General features: G+C 44.1%; 10 protein-coding genes across 10 annotated transcripts; 5 read left to right on the plus strand and 5 right to left on the minus strand.

The window, feature by feature from the left end:
• Positions 1-336: 336 nt before the first annotated feature.
• L199_004019 (uncharacterized protein) lies at positions 337-1,097 on the plus strand (the record flags this gene model as incomplete). Its single annotated transcript, XM_064889747.1, has 3 exons — positions 337-501; positions 606-977; positions 1,062-1,097. The coding sequence occupies 3 exons, from the start codon at positions 337-339 to the stop codon at positions 1,095-1,097; spliced, it is 573 nt and encodes a 190-aa protein (XP_064745819.1).
• Positions 1,098-1,465: 368 nt separating this feature from the next.
• Positions 1,466-1,905, minus strand: L199_004020 (uncharacterized protein; the record flags this gene model as incomplete). Its single annotated transcript, XM_064889748.1, has 2 exons — positions 1,466-1,727; positions 1,826-1,905. 2 exons carry the CDS (start codon positions 1,903-1,905, stop codon positions 1,466-1,468), a joined length of 342 nt encoding a protein of 113 aa, XP_064745820.1.
• Positions 1,906-1,944: 39 nt separating this feature from the next.
• On the minus strand, positions 1,945-2,615 carry L199_004021 (uncharacterized protein; the record flags this gene model as incomplete). Its single annotated transcript, XM_064889749.1, has 2 exons — positions 1,945-2,315; positions 2,399-2,615. The coding sequence occupies 2 exons, from the start codon at positions 2,613-2,615 to the stop codon at positions 1,945-1,947; spliced, it is 588 nt and encodes a 195-aa protein (XP_064745821.1).
• A 651-nt stretch (positions 2,616-3,266) lies between these two features.
• L199_004022 (uncharacterized protein) lies at positions 3,267-5,021 on the plus strand (the record flags this gene model as incomplete). Its single annotated transcript, XM_064889750.1, has 1 exon — positions 3,267-5,021. The coding sequence occupies one exon, from the start codon at positions 3,267-3,269 to the stop codon at positions 5,019-5,021; it is 1,755 nt and encodes a 584-aa protein (XP_064745822.1).
• A 555-nt stretch (positions 5,022-5,576) lies between these two features.
• On the plus strand, positions 5,577-8,601 carry L199_004023 (uncharacterized protein; the record flags this gene model as incomplete). The annotated part of the gene is made up of 8 exons (XM_064889751.1): positions 5,577-5,722; positions 5,859-6,057; positions 6,126-6,815; positions 6,939-7,368; positions 7,457-7,567; positions 7,653-7,969; positions 8,041-8,298; positions 8,365-8,601. 8 exons carry the CDS (start codon positions 5,577-5,579, stop codon positions 8,599-8,601), a joined length of 2,388 nt encoding a protein of 795 aa, XP_064745823.1.
• A 915-nt stretch (positions 8,602-9,516) lies between these two features.
• On the plus strand, positions 9,517-11,241 carry L199_004024 (uncharacterized protein; the record flags this gene model as incomplete). Its single annotated transcript, XM_064889752.1, has 8 exons — positions 9,517-10,011; positions 10,185-10,228; positions 10,312-10,327; positions 10,396-10,495; positions 10,568-10,614; positions 10,695-10,798; positions 10,876-10,976; positions 11,039-11,241. 8 exons carry the CDS (start codon positions 9,517-9,519, stop codon positions 11,239-11,241), a joined length of 1,110 nt encoding a protein of 369 aa, XP_064745824.1.
• A 433-nt stretch (positions 11,242-11,674) lies between these two features.
• Positions 11,675-12,954, plus strand: L199_004025 (uncharacterized protein; the record flags this gene model as incomplete). Its single annotated transcript, XM_064889753.1, has 5 exons — positions 11,675-11,720; positions 11,867-12,248; positions 12,335-12,470; positions 12,541-12,767; positions 12,852-12,954. 5 exons carry the CDS (start codon positions 11,675-11,677, stop codon positions 12,952-12,954), a joined length of 894 nt encoding a protein of 297 aa, XP_064745825.1.
• Positions 12,955-13,157: 203 nt separating this feature from the next.
• L199_004026 (uncharacterized protein) lies at positions 13,158-13,688 on the minus strand (the record flags this gene model as incomplete). The annotated part of the gene is made up of 4 exons (XM_064889754.1): positions 13,158-13,220; positions 13,278-13,320; positions 13,385-13,535; positions 13,637-13,688. 4 exons carry the CDS (start codon positions 13,686-13,688, stop codon positions 13,158-13,160), a joined length of 309 nt encoding a protein of 102 aa, XP_064745826.1.
• A 439-nt stretch (positions 13,689-14,127) lies between these two features.
• Positions 14,128-14,632, minus strand: L199_004027 (uncharacterized protein; the record flags this gene model as incomplete). The annotated part of the gene is made up of 5 exons (XM_064889755.1): positions 14,128-14,190; positions 14,270-14,315; positions 14,382-14,412; positions 14,465-14,513; positions 14,582-14,632. The coding sequence occupies 5 exons, from the start codon at positions 14,630-14,632 to the stop codon at positions 14,128-14,130; spliced, it is 240 nt and encodes a 79-aa protein (XP_064745827.1).
• Positions 14,633-15,144: 512 nt separating this feature from the next.
• On the minus strand, positions 15,145-15,679 carry L199_004028 (uncharacterized protein; the record flags this gene model as incomplete). The annotated part of the gene is made up of 3 exons (XM_064889756.1): positions 15,145-15,265; positions 15,380-15,519; positions 15,629-15,679. The coding sequence occupies 3 exons, from the start codon at positions 15,677-15,679 to the stop codon at positions 15,145-15,147; spliced, it is 312 nt and encodes a 103-aa protein (XP_064745828.1).
• Positions 15,680-15,769: the final 90 nt, after the last annotated feature.

Below are 15,769 nucleotides of genomic sequence, written 5' to 3' on the forward strand. Positions count from 1 at the left end.
AGGAAGAGTAGAAAGGAAAGTTATGAGATTCATGGAACAGGAAGTTATCGTTGGAGGAATAGCTACAGCAAATATTGGAGAACATACGCAACATCCAGCCAGATAGATCAAATAAGGGCACATAGCATAGGTGGATGTGGTACCAGGAGCGAAGTCAAACATACTCCGGCGAAGAACAAGTATCATTTGGATAAGATGGATTTGGAGGGCGAATGAGATGAGAACGTCAATATGGAGGTATTGAATGCTGACGAAATTTTCTCTTTCTTGCTCATTCAACCTCTCATTCAACTGCTCCCTCTTATTTCTCCTCCGCTAAATCATCAAACGCAACAGATGGGTATCGATCTCCGTTACCACCACGTCAAAAAGGGAAACCGATCTGCTCCCAAGTCGGAGGATCCTTACCTTCTCTTGCTTGTCAAGCTCTACCGATTCTTGGCTAGAAGAACCGACTCTAAATTCAACCGAGTCATCCTCAAGAGATTGTTTATGAGCAAGGTGGGTTGGATTGCTTTGCAGATTGCAGGAATATTTTAGTAGAAGAGAAGATGGGATTTGGAATTCGTCGTTGACTTTTGTGTGTGTTTTTTGTGTTTTCGTAGATCAACCGACCCCCTATCTCCCTCTCCCGAATCGTCAAGGAAACCAAAAACTCCAACCCCGACAATTCAAAGACCATCGTCACTGTCGGTACCATCCTTGATGACGAACGATTACCTGAACTCCCTAAACTCTCCATCGCCGCTTTGAAATTCTCTACCGCCGCCAAGGAAAGAATCGTAGCTGCTGGTGGTGAGGCCATCACCCTCGACCAACTTGCCCTCCGAGCTCCTACCGGATCCAACACCGTTTTGCTCAGAGGAAAGAGAAACGTCAGGGAGGCCGTCAAACACTTCGGTGGTCCCCTCAAGGGTGGTAAACCTTACATCGCCTCAAAGGGTAGGAAGTTCGAACAAGCTCGAGGTAGAAGAAAGGTGAGTTTTGTCGTATCATACCATCCCATACGCATGAAGTCATACTTATGAGACATCGCTGACATATCTTTCGTTACCCTATAGTCGAGAGGTTTCAAGATCAAGTCCACCCACAAATAAGCTCATCGTCATTAGTATATACGTATGGTTTGTTTTTAGGGTTTTGGATCGGACTTGCACTTGGAGTAGGGGTAATTGGGAGAAGACGAAGACGATCTATAGCAGAATTAGAATATGCTTATAGTCGTCTCAAGGGATGTTACGTTTTCCTCATGCACCATATATTGACTGACTGATCAATGGGTACAAAAATTTATGCGTTTATCTGATTAAAAGTTTTCATGTGATCTCTCTGCACTCATATATGAAAACATGGATACATATATATCGGTAATATCGCAATTACAGTTGACTTGCAAAGTCTGCTCGAATGATCACTTATCGAGGTCAAGTAGATGTAATGAGCGCATCGAGAATAGATCTGCGTTTTACCATTCTCCGTTAATACGTTTCCGATTCTCGTCTTTGTAAAATTCTATGTTATCCTTTTCCGCGGCCAATAACCTCTCCATGCTTCTCCTATCCCACCTCTTATCTGGTTCGAGCAGGTTAAAGGCGCGCCAGAGGTTTATAAGTCTGTATTGATCGGTTGCCTTGTCGTAAAATACATTAGCCGCGTGCAAAGGGAGAGGGTGGTTATGACAGAATCCGATAGAATGGATATGATCGTAAATATCAAAGATCCGTGACCTAGGTTGTCATACCATAATCAGTACGGTCCAAACCCATCTTAGCATGTTTATTTTCGGATACTGTTCTATACAAGCAAACCCAAAAGGCTGACTTACCAAGTATTCGTATCGACGATACCATGAGCAAAAGGATAGATAATCCTTTCCAATGGTTCTCCAGAATACTCAACCAACATCGCCAATATTTGTCCAGCCTTACCACGACCGTTCACACGTTATGGTAGATAGACCCTGTATAATCCTATATAATGTGGGATTATACCATCAAGTTGACCAGAATGGTATTTTTGATAGAACCTAGCTTCTCCACGAGCTACCGCTGGAACCTCCATACATGAAAATCTTTCTACTCCGCCTGTGAAATCGGGTGGATTGTATGGACGATAAGCAGGGAATTGGCAGGTTGATGTGACATGAACGAGGAATGATTTGGTTTGACCGTTCTTCGTATGATAGATGCCTTGAAATATGTCCCATAATTCTGTTCGGGCCAGATATTCAGAGGCTACTATGTTGATCCGCTCGGCGGCGAGAAAGGTTGGAGACGATCGGGATGAGGATGATTCTGTAGTTTGTGAGTTAGAGTCTGACAGAAGAGGTACAAATCGCATCACACTGAGTTAGCCCTTGTCATCAAAGATAGCTATCATGACTTTGACAATGACCTACTAGCTCTTTCGAGAACACTCTCTATGGAAGGGATCATACCGGCAGGTAACACTCTGCTTTGATCGTCGCTTGATCTTGGCTGTTTCGGAGGTTTGATGAAGACTTCGGGAGTACGATGAAGTTCAATGCCCGCTTCCAACTCGTGATACATGGGGTTGAGAATATGTGTTCGCTGGAGGAGATCTTTGCCAATTGTGAGGTGTATGGTCTGAGGCATCTTGTATGGTTTACATGGTATGATATGACACATATCGAAGGAAGTTGATGGATCGAAATCCACATGTTTGAGACTATGTGAGCTCCAGCAATTAAGGTTGTTATTGAATTAGGTTAGTAATGAGTAGTAGAGTGTGACAACGCTCTATTTCCTGTTCTTCAAGTCTACACCCACAGACCTAGGGATTTTGTGTTCATCAACTCTAGAAAGTGGCAGAACAAGGTTTGACCCATTCATACGCTCTGTTGTAAACATCCCGTTCGACGGTAGGTAGTCTTCCAGACAATTAGGCAAAAGGTTCCTTCTCATATTGCGCATATCTGCACGAACCCATCCCTCTCCAACCAGATCAATTGATCTGATCCCCATTCCGCTCTCAGAACGCTGGCTCAGTATGTACGAGTGATCGTCAATGCTGACCTTGGTAGTCTAGTGTAATCCCGATAACGGATTGAGCTTCTGACAAGAGGATCTAAGCCAAGGCGGAAGGGGGGGATTTCAGGGTAATGTGTAATGACGATAACCGAAACATAAGAACGACTCAATTCATCACAATCACATCACATCTTTAGCTTCTTACTTACTTCCTCGCTCGTACATCATGTATATCTCAGTCATATATCGACCACCAACACACTGTAGCTCGACGATATGACATACATACAGTTTCCCAGGTCCACGCCCGCCTCTTCCTCTTCCTCCCCTGGCGCCTCCCCATCCACCTCGTACTCACCTATTCGACATTCTCCCTTATCTCAACCACCCATCTCAGCCATATCACGCACGCCCTCACCTACTTCTTACGCTGGTAATGGGGTAAAGCCTATACCCACACCTAGTCGACGTAGTTGCCAGCCGACCTCGAGGGGATCTTTATCGCCATTGACATCCCTCGTATCGCCTTCACCTAGATATACGAACGGAAGCATATCACCTAATTCTTCCTTTCACACCCCTCCTCATGACAATATCCATTCAATCGATCAATCCCCCTCCTCCTCACCCTCTCCTTCACGTCGATTATCCCGCTCTCAACCTCTGCTAGGCTCATACCACCTCTCTCTACTTCACTCACGTATGTCCTCCGCCCATCAGCCTCATCAACTTACCAACGAATTTTCGATAAGCTTAGTATCGATAGGGAAAGGGAAATCATGTCCTGCTCATCTTAGGTATTCCAGTCCATTAGAAATCCCCTTCTCAGCGGTGTATTACGATTTAGAAGATCCCGAGGCTATGGGTTCGCTGCCTACCAGATCTACGCAGAGCCAATATCAGAGTCCTTGGACGGGGGGAGTGGATTTGGAGAAATATTATTACGATTTTTTCGCATACCCACGCCCAGACCCACATCACCATCCACATTCTCATGCTATAGATACAGTTACACGAAAGGATGAGCCACCTTCTTTTCCTGGATATCAGGTCTCGCCAGTTGGTCAATTACAAATTCTCATCAAATCTTCCAATTCACCCATCAAGGTGTTTCTTATCCCATACGATCTTAGGAAAGTACCAGTAGGAGGGAGGCTACTAGTCAGGGAGAAAACGTATTGCAAGATTAGGGACGATATGGTTGAAAATGCAGGAAAAGGGGTGTTAAAATATGCTATCCAACTCCAATTCGTCTGTATACCTTCCTCGTCATCCCACATCAATCGACCAAAGCCTTCAACTTCATTACCTTATACACCGTCTCAAGGTCATTCTCACGAAGGAAAATCATACTATGTGTCGAAAAGTACGAAAGTGGTATTTGTTTTTACCCCTCCGGACTCAAGGGAGATGATGGATGTAGAAAGGACAGATGAGATTGTTGAACCTCCCACCACACCCACAAATTCAGGTAATAAGAGGAGAAGAAGTAGTTTGGCATTTTCACCTGGATCGTTGGGCAAGACGAGTGAGGAGTGGGAAATGGTCAGGATGAAATGGTTTGCTAGACGAGATATGGAAATGGATCGATCTGAAGTAGATAACACAGGGGATAAAGTGGACAGAGGGGATAGTACGAGTTCGAAACGGGATTGTGATATGGGTTTGGTAGTTGAAAAGCCAAGAATCATTAGAAAACCTTCTTTGATATCTACTACTTCACCATCACCCTCATCTCTGCCTACGGATATACCCAAATCGACACTTTCTCCTTTACCTATATTATCGCCTTTACCTATCCGTTCCACAACATCGACATTACACAGATCAAGACCCTCTACTCCTACCTCGCCTAGACCCATCTCACCGCATATCAATGGTAGTGGTAGCGGCAATGGTAATGGACCACCGTTGATTTGGAGTCCGACGGGACAGAGGAGGATGAGGAGGGAAGATGGGTTGGAGGAAGTGGAGTTGAGTGAGAGGTTGAGGCAGATGGGTATGGGAGTGGGAGTGGATAAGGAGGAGTAATAAGAGGATGTCATGTAGTCGTTGTTTTCATCGTCATTACCTAGTCTGCGATTAACGACCCATAATGACCTTCTCCATGCTTCATTGTTGTTGTTATCTCTTCTATGTATGCATCATGTACGAGTTGTATCAGGTTTCAGGTACGACCAGGAGACCCCACATTCCGCAATTCCAACAAACGTGCTCTTGTGTGATGTGTGATGTGACTCAGGGTAATGATGCGATAATCCGGTCAGGTACTCCCTCTCCCTTGTACAGTGAGGTCATCGTAATATCCAAGAGTACACAGTCAACTCTTGAGCTTACTCGTCGTTGGGTGGATTGAGCTGATCGTGTGATGGGTGGGTCATAGTGTGGTTATACGTCATACACCCATCTTACTTCTCACCCTCCACAGCCTCTCTCTTTCCCTTTGTCCACTCCTAACCTTCCACCTCTGAGTATAGTGTATAGTATATATACACACACATGAGCTTCTTCTTGAACTCAGTGTTAGAGACAGTTCAATCACATATCCCATTAACTCGTAACAACTCACAGGCGATCGTACCTACCATGTCGACAACAGCATCAGAGAGACAACCTCTCTTGAGTTCCGCACAATTACCTTCAGGTAGGGATGTGCAGAATGCCATCCCATCTAAAGGGCAGAGAATCAAAGTGGCTGAAGTGAGTGGAGCTTTGGGTGCAGGTAAATTACCGTGAGTACTCTAGCTTCTTCTGCCTTGTGTTGTTTGTATCTACTAGACAAGGGGTATAACATTCGCCACTATATATATACAATCATAAACGTTTGTTCTTGTCGTGTACTAATGACCTATTCGGTGGAATACGCAGCTCCCAATCCCAATTATCCAAATTGATCCAGACGATCCTCGAATCCGATACGCTCAAAGCTACCGGTGGGCCCAACTCGCGAACCGCAAGGTTAGGTGCGGAAGGCACGAGGGTGTTGGAAGATCTCAAAGGTGTTTTGAGAGCTGCTAAGAATTGGGGAGAGGAGAAGAACGATGATGATTTATTGCAGAACTTCTTTGTAAGTCTTGACTGCGCACCATTATTTCCTACTATAGAGGTCTGAGCTGACGAAATTCTCTCTCTTAGTACAACGCCGCTACGGCCGATGTTGATGTTGATGTATCCAGTGCATCAGCCTCTCGACCCTCTCAAAAGGAACTTTCCAAAGATGGTCAACGAGCTATCGAATCATTCAGAACTATCGCTTCTCTAATCGTCACCAACGATACTTTCCGACAACTTGGATCCGATCTCATTCTCCTTACCCGGGATATCTTCGCGGATGCTGCATCAGTCGCGGCGGACAATGCCAAGCAGGCAGCCGAGAAGACCCGACCATCTCAAAAAGAGAGAGAACAAGGTGTCGATTTCCAAAACCTCCAAAATAAAGGTAAAAAAGGGTTGAAAGGTGCCAGAACGGGTAAACTTCAAGGTGACGTTAGAGAAAGTATATGGGACGAGGTCGAAAATGTTAAACAATATTTCGATGAGAAATTACCAGAAGGTCAACAGAAGAAAGATGAATTGATTGGTAATTTACAAAAAGTAATTACTCAAGCTCAATCAAACCCCCAGTACAGAAGATCCCTCACTACCATCGTCAACTTGTTTAAGAAGTATGCGAACAAGGCTGAACAGGCTTTAGACGAGACTCAGAAGAAGTCTAATGTGGATGACGAGGATGAGAAAGTAAAACAGGCTGGTAGGGATTTGAAAGCTTTCGTAGAGAAGGTTTCGAATAAGAGTTTGGATGATGTTATCAGTGCTTCTCAGAAGGTATGTCTAGGCTCGAGGTCAAACAATAAATCTCCTTTCTTCTTCTTGTCTAGCAACCTCGATGAATCATCAGGAGATCGTCACACTTATACTGATGTTTTGATCATTCATCGTTGATTGTAGGCCGCCGATGACGTTCGAAGCGACGACAAACTTTCCGCATACTTCGAAGAACTTGGTAATTACTTTGATCGATTATTGTACGAACCCGGTTATGTCACTTCTCAAAGAGCCTATCGAAAGGCAACCTCATTGTACGATGATGGACAATCGCTCATTGCTGAAAACCCCCAATGGAAAGCGGATGCTAGAGAACTACAAGATCAATTGGAATCGATAGTCAATGGAATAACCAATGATGAAGCTACCAACAAACTCGTTGAATCCATTGAGAAATTAGGTTCTTCCCTCTCTCACGCTGGAAAAGTCGGTGTGGGAGCATTGAAGGCAGAAGGTCAAGGGTTGTATAGGGATTTCATGGATGTGATTGTACCGAGGTTGATTGGGTTGGTTAAGGAGATTCCAGTACCAAGGGTTGAATATAAATCTGAAGGTGAGTGATCTTCCTCTCAACTAAATGGTACTCTGCTCCCATTATGCCTCGTATGGTACTTCAAGCTGATGTTGATACCCTATCTTAGACGTCGACCTCGTTATCGATGATATCAGACTTGAATCTGTATCGTTCATCCCTGATTCAATCAGGTTCGTCCAACACAATGATCTTCGATTCACCCAAGGATATGCTACATGTGAGTGTGAACCCTACTTCTCTTCTGTCCAGCGAAAGCCTCCTCCCCATACGAAGATGTGCTGATCGGTTGATTACCTTTGCAGACGCATCGGAGTACGATGCCTCTGTCAGACTTAGGGTACAAGGTCTCCACTTCTCAGCTTCGAACATCGCATTCTGGGTCAACCTCAAATCTGGATTTATGCCATTTGAAGATTCCGGTTTGTTAGATATCAAGTTTGGACCTCAAGGAATATCTTTCGATGTCACCTTGGAAAACGCCGATGAAGATGATCAAGAGACTTTCTTCGTGGTTAAAGATGTTCAAGTTTGGATTTCTGGGTTCGATTTTGAAATCAGGAAAAACAACAAATGGTTGGCGGCCTGGTTCGCTAGACCTGTTATCAAGGCTTTCGTCAAGGTGAGTAAAGTATCCACAGACGTTGGCCGCATCTGTAAATTATGATATATGCTGATGACATGCATTTCCAGCGGAACCTCACCCACGCTCTCGAAGCTCAAATTGCTGAATACCTCCGACAAGCTGATTTCCGATTATACGGTGTTCAACAACGAGCCATCGCAGCCACCAACGCTCGACCTACCGCTGCCAACTTTATCAATGCAGTATTCAGCGATTCCATCTTCCCTCACCCGTCTACCTCTGGCCCTGTTACAGTTGGTTCCAAAGGTGTTGTGAAGTATGGTAGAAGGGGTGAATACGTACTTCACATTGGAGTTGATGAGGATGTAAGTGGTTCTTTCGATATCCACTTCAAGTCTAGATGAGCAGTGTACTGATGTATTTGCGAATAGTTGTTCCCCAACAAACCACCTTCATACGTTTCCAACACCCAAAGACAGAAACTCAAGGCTGCCGCTTCCTCCTCTACGAACCGAGCTGTAGGGGCAGCCGACCAGTTCCGAGGTAAAGGCAAACAAGCCACTGATCAAGCTAAAGCCGAAGGTGAAGATTTGACAGCTAGAGCAAAGGAGCAAAAGAGGAGGGAAGAGAAATCGGAAGGATGGAGAAGTGATGCTTTTGATGTGTAATTGATCTGCATCAAGCATATAGTCTTTCATCGTCGGATTTATCGAGATTGGATCCTGTGCCATTCAACCTCCATTGCTTTTTTTCTTTCATCCTTTTCCCTTATATGTTTATTCCATATCCTCCCCCACTTTGTGATATTTCATACAACCTATTGTAGCTTATACACGAAAATAAATTAAAAGAATTAATGAAGAAGTGAAAGTCGAAGCCATGTCATGTATTTTGTTCATATGGCGTTCTTTCAGGATATGCTTCTAAGTGTGCTTTGGATGAAATCGTAATGTTGCCACCTGAGCTGACTACGATAATTCGTAATAAGCTATTAGACCTAATGGTATTGTTGTAATTGGCCGAGGTGTTGCCAGAAAACGTCATCTGTCCTTCACATCGTGTTGAGTAAGCAGAATCAACAACATATCCCATTCTTGTTCTTACTATACTCACACTGCTATACCACTACATCTCTCGTAAAGTAGAGTTCGCACTATCAAACCCTTGGTCTATCACACCCTTGGTCGAGTCGCCATTATCCAATCTGAATGGTAAAGACATAGCTGTGTCAATATTCACATGGGTCATTCAAGGTATTCAACATCGAGACCGCTTTGACCGATTCCGCGAATTGCATAGATTATCGAACCCAAGCAGTACTAAGGAATTCAGAAGGAGAAATCAAGAAATCATCTTAGATCTGCATTGGGGTATCGGGCTTATGGATATTTTCCCTCTTCTTCATCTTCGGTGGGTAAAAGGAAAGTCAAGATAACGATTTGTCAGCAAGGAAAGAAAGAACGTTTCTAACAAACGATCTTCAGCATCTCTTCACACTGAATAACAACACTGGTGTTCGATCCGAAGACGTTATCATAATATACATTTCACATACACCACTATTCCAGACTGACATACCCAACATGTCACCTCAAGCCGCCTCCTCATCTGCATTACAATTGAATATCCCTCAACCTCCCAGTAGAATCACAACCACCTCACCTTCACCTTCTTCAGATCCCAATGGTCATGCCCATACCGACCATCAAACGAATGGCAATGGGAATAGAGATGGTAGATCATTATTATTCGATAACACACCTTTACCAAATAATGGAAATACTCTAACACTCAATTCACCTACCACATCGAACTTCAACAATCGTAAATCCTTGGATATACATAGAACACCATCGGAGTTCGATCTTTCACGTACACCACCACCTCGTACATTCGCTCCCAGTCCGCCTCCACCTATATCCAGATCTGATAGTTTCACAGATATAACTATGCACGTAAACGTTGCCCCCCAACGACCCGACGGGGTAAACGGAGTGAACGGAGTGAGGATAAGTAAGAAGTATAGGGATGAGAGTGAGTTGAGTAGGTTGATGAGAACGGTGGATTTCGCTGCTAGGGTGAGTGATAACCTTGTCTGCTTGATTTGAAATGGAGGATCTAGGAGAAACGATGTGGATGTTAGAGATTTGACATGGACATATGTTCCATGTCCATAAAAGTATGATGAGGAATTATGCTGGAAATATCGAATATGTCCTTTTTTTTGGGGCTGACTATGACTTTTGTATAGAAACATTCTTGTCAAAGGAGAAAAGATGTAGATCAAACTCCATAGTAAGTCTTACGCCTAGATTCGATATGAACTGGAGTAGAATAATTACCGATAGATTGAGCTGATAATCATTTTATCTGATTAGTATCAATCACCCTATCGTATGTAGTTTACGAATATTACCTCTCTCTGTGGGAATAGTGCTGACTTGGCCATGTCATTCTCATAGGCCGTGGCAAATTACCTCTCGTCGACTGGAGTAACGGATGTGAAAGTGTTGCAAGCTGCTGTATTGCATGATACGGTCGAGGATACACACACTACCATAGGTGAGTTGGGTTACTGATTCACTCATGTAATTCATCTTTCAATATGGCGCTCACGATGGCCATGCCCTATAGAGGAAATTGCCCAGTTATTCGGAACAGATGTAGCTCGTATTGTAGAGGTGAGTTGACACTTGCTCTCGATTCTTCTGAAGCACTGTCGATTGCAGCCAAAAGATGCTTATCATTCGCTTGAATATAGGAATGTACCGATGATACCTCCCTCTCTGGACTGGAAAGAAAGACGGCACAACTCAGATCGGCTCCGTACAAATCTCGTGAAGCACAGCAAGTCAAATTAGCAGAGTAAGTATTGACTAATCCGTAGCAATAGAGAGGTTATGTTGACTAATCTTTGAATTTTGTATTGGACGTTGTAATAGCAAAATCCACAATCTCGAGTCCATACGACGTTGTCCACCTGTAGGATGGGGTATAAAGCGTATCCAAGCTTATTTCATCTGGGCCAAACAAGTGACGGACGGTGAGTGAAATTGAGCTTCAGTTGTGCGACATCTAGCTGATATTCATTTTTCCTTCTTCTAGTTTGCGCACCTGCCCATCCACCTCTCGCTGAGAAGTTGCAGGAACTATACGAAACTGCTTATACGAGAGTAGACGGGGTCTATCACCCTTGTCATCCAGGTGTATGTGGACCTCTGACTGAACCTGAGAAGGATCTGGTGGATAGTAGATTGAGGGAATTGAAGAAGGGCGATAAAGTTTGCCCTGCACCTATTTTCTTCTAGATGACGGGGGCTTGGTAGTTCACCATGGACGATTGAACTGCCCTATGCTGAATGTGTGGGAAGGAGAAAGTGAAAGTGGTGCAGAGTGTAACATATGTTTGAGATCAAAGAGGATGAAGTTGTACATAGATTTCTCATATATAATATAGAATAATATTCGTCAGTTCTTCTGTATCCTTAGTCCCTTCGCTCGTCCGTTATACACTCAGTACATCGCATGGATCGTTGCATCATATCTTTCACTCTTTTCATCTGAAAGTACAGGTAGTCGATAAAAGTGCCACTCTCACCCGCGTATTGCTGCTGTTGTTGTTGCGTTCACCACCACGTCACTCCACCGACAGAGCTGTCGTCGCGTTCATCGCAATCATATCCGTTCATCTTATCATGTTCACTCAAGTATCAGCATAAACCAGTCAGCAAGAACACCAAAATGGAGTTGGATCCCTTGTATCACGTCAAGCAGTTGTTTTACCAGGGTGAGTAGGGTCGACTTAACAGCTAGCTCGATCTCTTCAGTTAAGTCACAGTAGCTGACAAGCTATATTGTACAGCTTCTTACAAAGGTGATTATTCCCACTCCTCTTATCGCTAACATCTTTCCCATAGCTGACAACCAGTCCAGCCGCAATAGAAGAAGCTCTCCTCCAGCCGCACACACCCTCCGACGACCGTTCCTCACTCCATAGAGCACTGTACATCGCCAGATCTCACTTGTCATCCACTCCACCAGATATCCAATCTGCCAAATCGATCTTATCCCCTTTCCTATCCTCGTCCGAACCTTCCATAGCAGCTCGAACAGTCGACGCGTTCGCCTCGCACCTCGCTGGAGAAGACAAGGTAGATGAAATCAGGGATTTCGTCTTGGAAGTGGAAGGATCAGAGGATGAAGTTGAGGAATCCACTGTGAGGGTTATAGCTTCCACGGTGTTTATTCTCCTTGGGGAGGTTGAGGAGGCGGTTGCTACGTTGAATGAAGGTAGAGGGAAAGAGGATTTGGAGTGGTGAGTGGAGTGATGATTCACCATCTGAAAATGTAGCTGAAATAAGGAATGGTCATCATATTGATGAATTGGTTAATCCCGCATAGCCTCGCCCTCCTCGTTCAACTTCTCTTATCGCTCGATAGACGAGACCTCGCTCAAAGTACTTACAACACCGCCAAGAGGATCGGTAATGACTCGACGTTGGTACAGGCTATCGAAGCTTGGATAGGACTCAAGACAGTGAGTAAACCAGACTACTTGAAAGAACCAACTCTGATCGTTTGACACCGATTTGTATTCTCTTCATTAGGGCGCTCGACCTCTCCACCAATCGTACTACTTCTACGAAGAGCTCTATCAACTTCCTTCAGGTCGTACACCACCAGTATTGGCTTCTCACGCTGCTGCTCACTTACTGCTGGGCCATGTCGACGAAGCTAAAGCGGATATACTCGAGGCTTCGCAGAAGGAGACTGGGGATAAGCAAGGGGATGTCCTGGCTGTGGGAACGAGTTTGGGTATTGAAGGATATGCCGAGTGAGTTTCACTACATTTCCTAGCTATCGTCATTTAATTTCTTTGACCGGAAATGCTGATCCGACATATGTCTCATTTCAATAGAAAACTCGCTACCAACGCTCCTCAACATCCTTTTGCAGTCGACTTGGCAGAAAAATCCAAACTTTTCGACGAAGCTTCTTCCAAATTTGCAGTAACCGCATAGATTATTAGGAAGAGTAGGAAACTCTTGGTCGTTGGATAGACTCAGAATACATGTGTATGAACAATATCATCTCGTTTGTCTTTCGTCTCCACATAGTCCTAGCACGTCTCCAGACATCGAAAATATCGAAATATCATAATGCTAATCGATCCAAACCGTCCTCACCCCCACTCTGCCTGGACTTATTGGTTCTCCTCTTGCCATCATCTGAAGAGACGAGTGGCGGTGATCTTCGTAGGCGTATGAAGTCCAAGATCATGAGGTCTCTATACAATATTGCCAATGAGTCAGAGCACCAGATTTGTGTCACAGATCGTACCCACCTCATCCCCTGTCAGGACTTGACCATCAAATCCAAGTCTGAATCTGCACCCCAATTCACCGTGAGACATATTACGATCACTGGGAATTCATCAAAGACAGGACTCACTGGAATTGATCAACATCGTCCCCTGTATAAACATCATCCACCCAATTTTGGAACAATCCCTTCAATTGGCCAAAGGCGGAGATGCAGTCTTGCCAAGTCCTTCGAAGGGGTTTACAGTGAGCTTGAGTGAAAGAACGGTCGATTACAGTATCTGTGGTACAGCATTCATCACATGAGCAAAGTTTTAGTCAACGAAATACAGTCTACAGTGATAGTGAGAAAATAGTTGAGTTAGCTATTTAGGATGGAGACCAACGATAAATCTGACTTCCTCAACGAAGGATTCGGGATGACAGTTTGACATATTGCAGTAAACAGTATACGATATGTGGAAGTGGATCGAGTATGTTCTATCGATGAGATGAGAGGAAGATTGAATAAGCAAAATACAGGCTGAAGGATATATGACTGATTTAATTTGATGCCTTTCATGGACGACTTTTGATGAGATCTCAGTCAAGTGACCGGCCAAAATTTTCTCTTGGATCGATTGATCAATCTCCTGAATACAGAAATCTCGATGACTCGGCGAGGACATCTGTGTATCTGGCTAATATACAAGAGATTGTGCACACTCATAATTTCTTAAACGGCGTGCCCAAGCAAGACGCATGATCACAATCGCAATCACAGTACATACACGATACGCAGATACAATCAAAAACTCTTCCATAATTTTCAACATCAACTGACAATTACCTTCAGTACGTCAGATACTGGTGATCAAGCTAAAAGATTGAAGATCATTTGATCAATCTTTTAGCGTAGATGGTAGTAAGGGTGTGTTGATCAAGATCTCTACAAGACTACAACGTTCAAACAACTCAGCACCATGTTCCTCTGCATATGGTCGATTCACGGAATCTCTGATCGGATCGTACTCACCTCTTCTCCCGAGAGGGTATGTCCATTAGGCGAAGAAAGTGTAAAACTACCATATCATATTACCATCAAATATCAATATTTGCTCATCCCCAAGAACGAGTCTGTCACTTACTAATACCATATATAATTACTTCCTGGATGGACTTCATCAACCCATCTTTGGAAGATCTCTCAAAGGTGATACGGCGGATATACACCCTTGCCATCCTTTCTTGATGGGGATCTGAGCATCGAGATCGATGATCTGCCAAACATCTGTCAATCATGTCACTGAAAGAAGGTAGTACAGTGTACCGTGATGGATGGACTTACTCGAATTCTGACTTCTTCAATCAGAGTAGGTCCATTAGCGCAGCCTGACATTTCGTTCTTATACTGCTTTGAATTTGTTGAAGGTAAAATGTATGAGTGGTTTGGTTTGGTGGTTGATTACAATTTTCTTGCCTTAGCAGGTGGACCCGTTATATACCTTTTGTCTGCTCATGCATCACCGCTAGCTCAAGATCTATGGTCATCCGGCAAGATGGTCATTGTACATGGTCAACAGATCAGATCAGCTCTCTGACAAGAAGAAGCGAGGTATCTCAACACAGGTATCACTGATCGTACTGCTGCAATCAATGCCACGATACAGTTCGTATGTCCTACGACAGATATGTCGCGCGACATACGGTATTGATTTGATGATGGCTTGGCATTGAGTGATTCTCTGAAATTAAACATACAACTTCTGTGGATCAGATCTCATCTTTGATTCAGGTCGCATACGTATGTACAGTATAAAACATCCCATCAATTGACCCTTTCACCGCCGCAACAAACCTTCAAATCGGACGCACCCTCTTTGGATAGGACGAGAGGTGGATAGATCACTCTTATTCTGCATCTCCGGCGACTCTGGCAATATAGATCCTAGTACCCGAATGAACATCAAGATCTCTACTGGATTCGTCGCCTGTCAGAGTACGCCCGACAGTAGGATTCTCAAGTCTGAAGCTACGGTACATCACACACAGCCGATTATCAGCATCTAGCTTGCCGCGATGTGTAGTCAAGATGACCGGTGTACTGACGGTGGAGTGGAACCAAGTATAGGAATATCCTACTTACTGGAAATTCTCAATAGATTCACCACAGTGTTCTTCCCCTGCCCATCGTTTGAAGATGAATCGTAAAGGTGATAAAGCAGAGATGCAGCCGTCCCATGAGTGGCGGTAGGTGTAACTTCCGTTGTTGCGGTATTCTATGAACTAGGTAAAGAGTCAAAGATTCAGGCGAAATCCAAGGATGAATAGGTTCGATAGAGGCAAGGACGGCCTTAGATATGGGAAGAGAAGGGATCGCAGAGGGATCACTTACCCATAAGTGAACTTGCTCAACCAAACTTTGACCCCTGACACAGCCGGACATATTGGAATATATAAGACCAGAAGGACTTCAAAGCAGCGGCACTGTGAAGTTTTGATAATAAGGGAGATCAAGGAAATCAAAATGCATTAT

The sequence above is a fragment of the Kwoniella botswanensis genome, chromosome 1, assembly GCF_036426115.1.
Source record: "Kwoniella botswanensis chromosome 1, complete sequence".
Classification (NCBI taxonomy): Eukaryota; Fungi; Basidiomycota; class Tremellomycetes; order Tremellales; family Cryptococcaceae; genus Kwoniella; species Kwoniella botswanensis.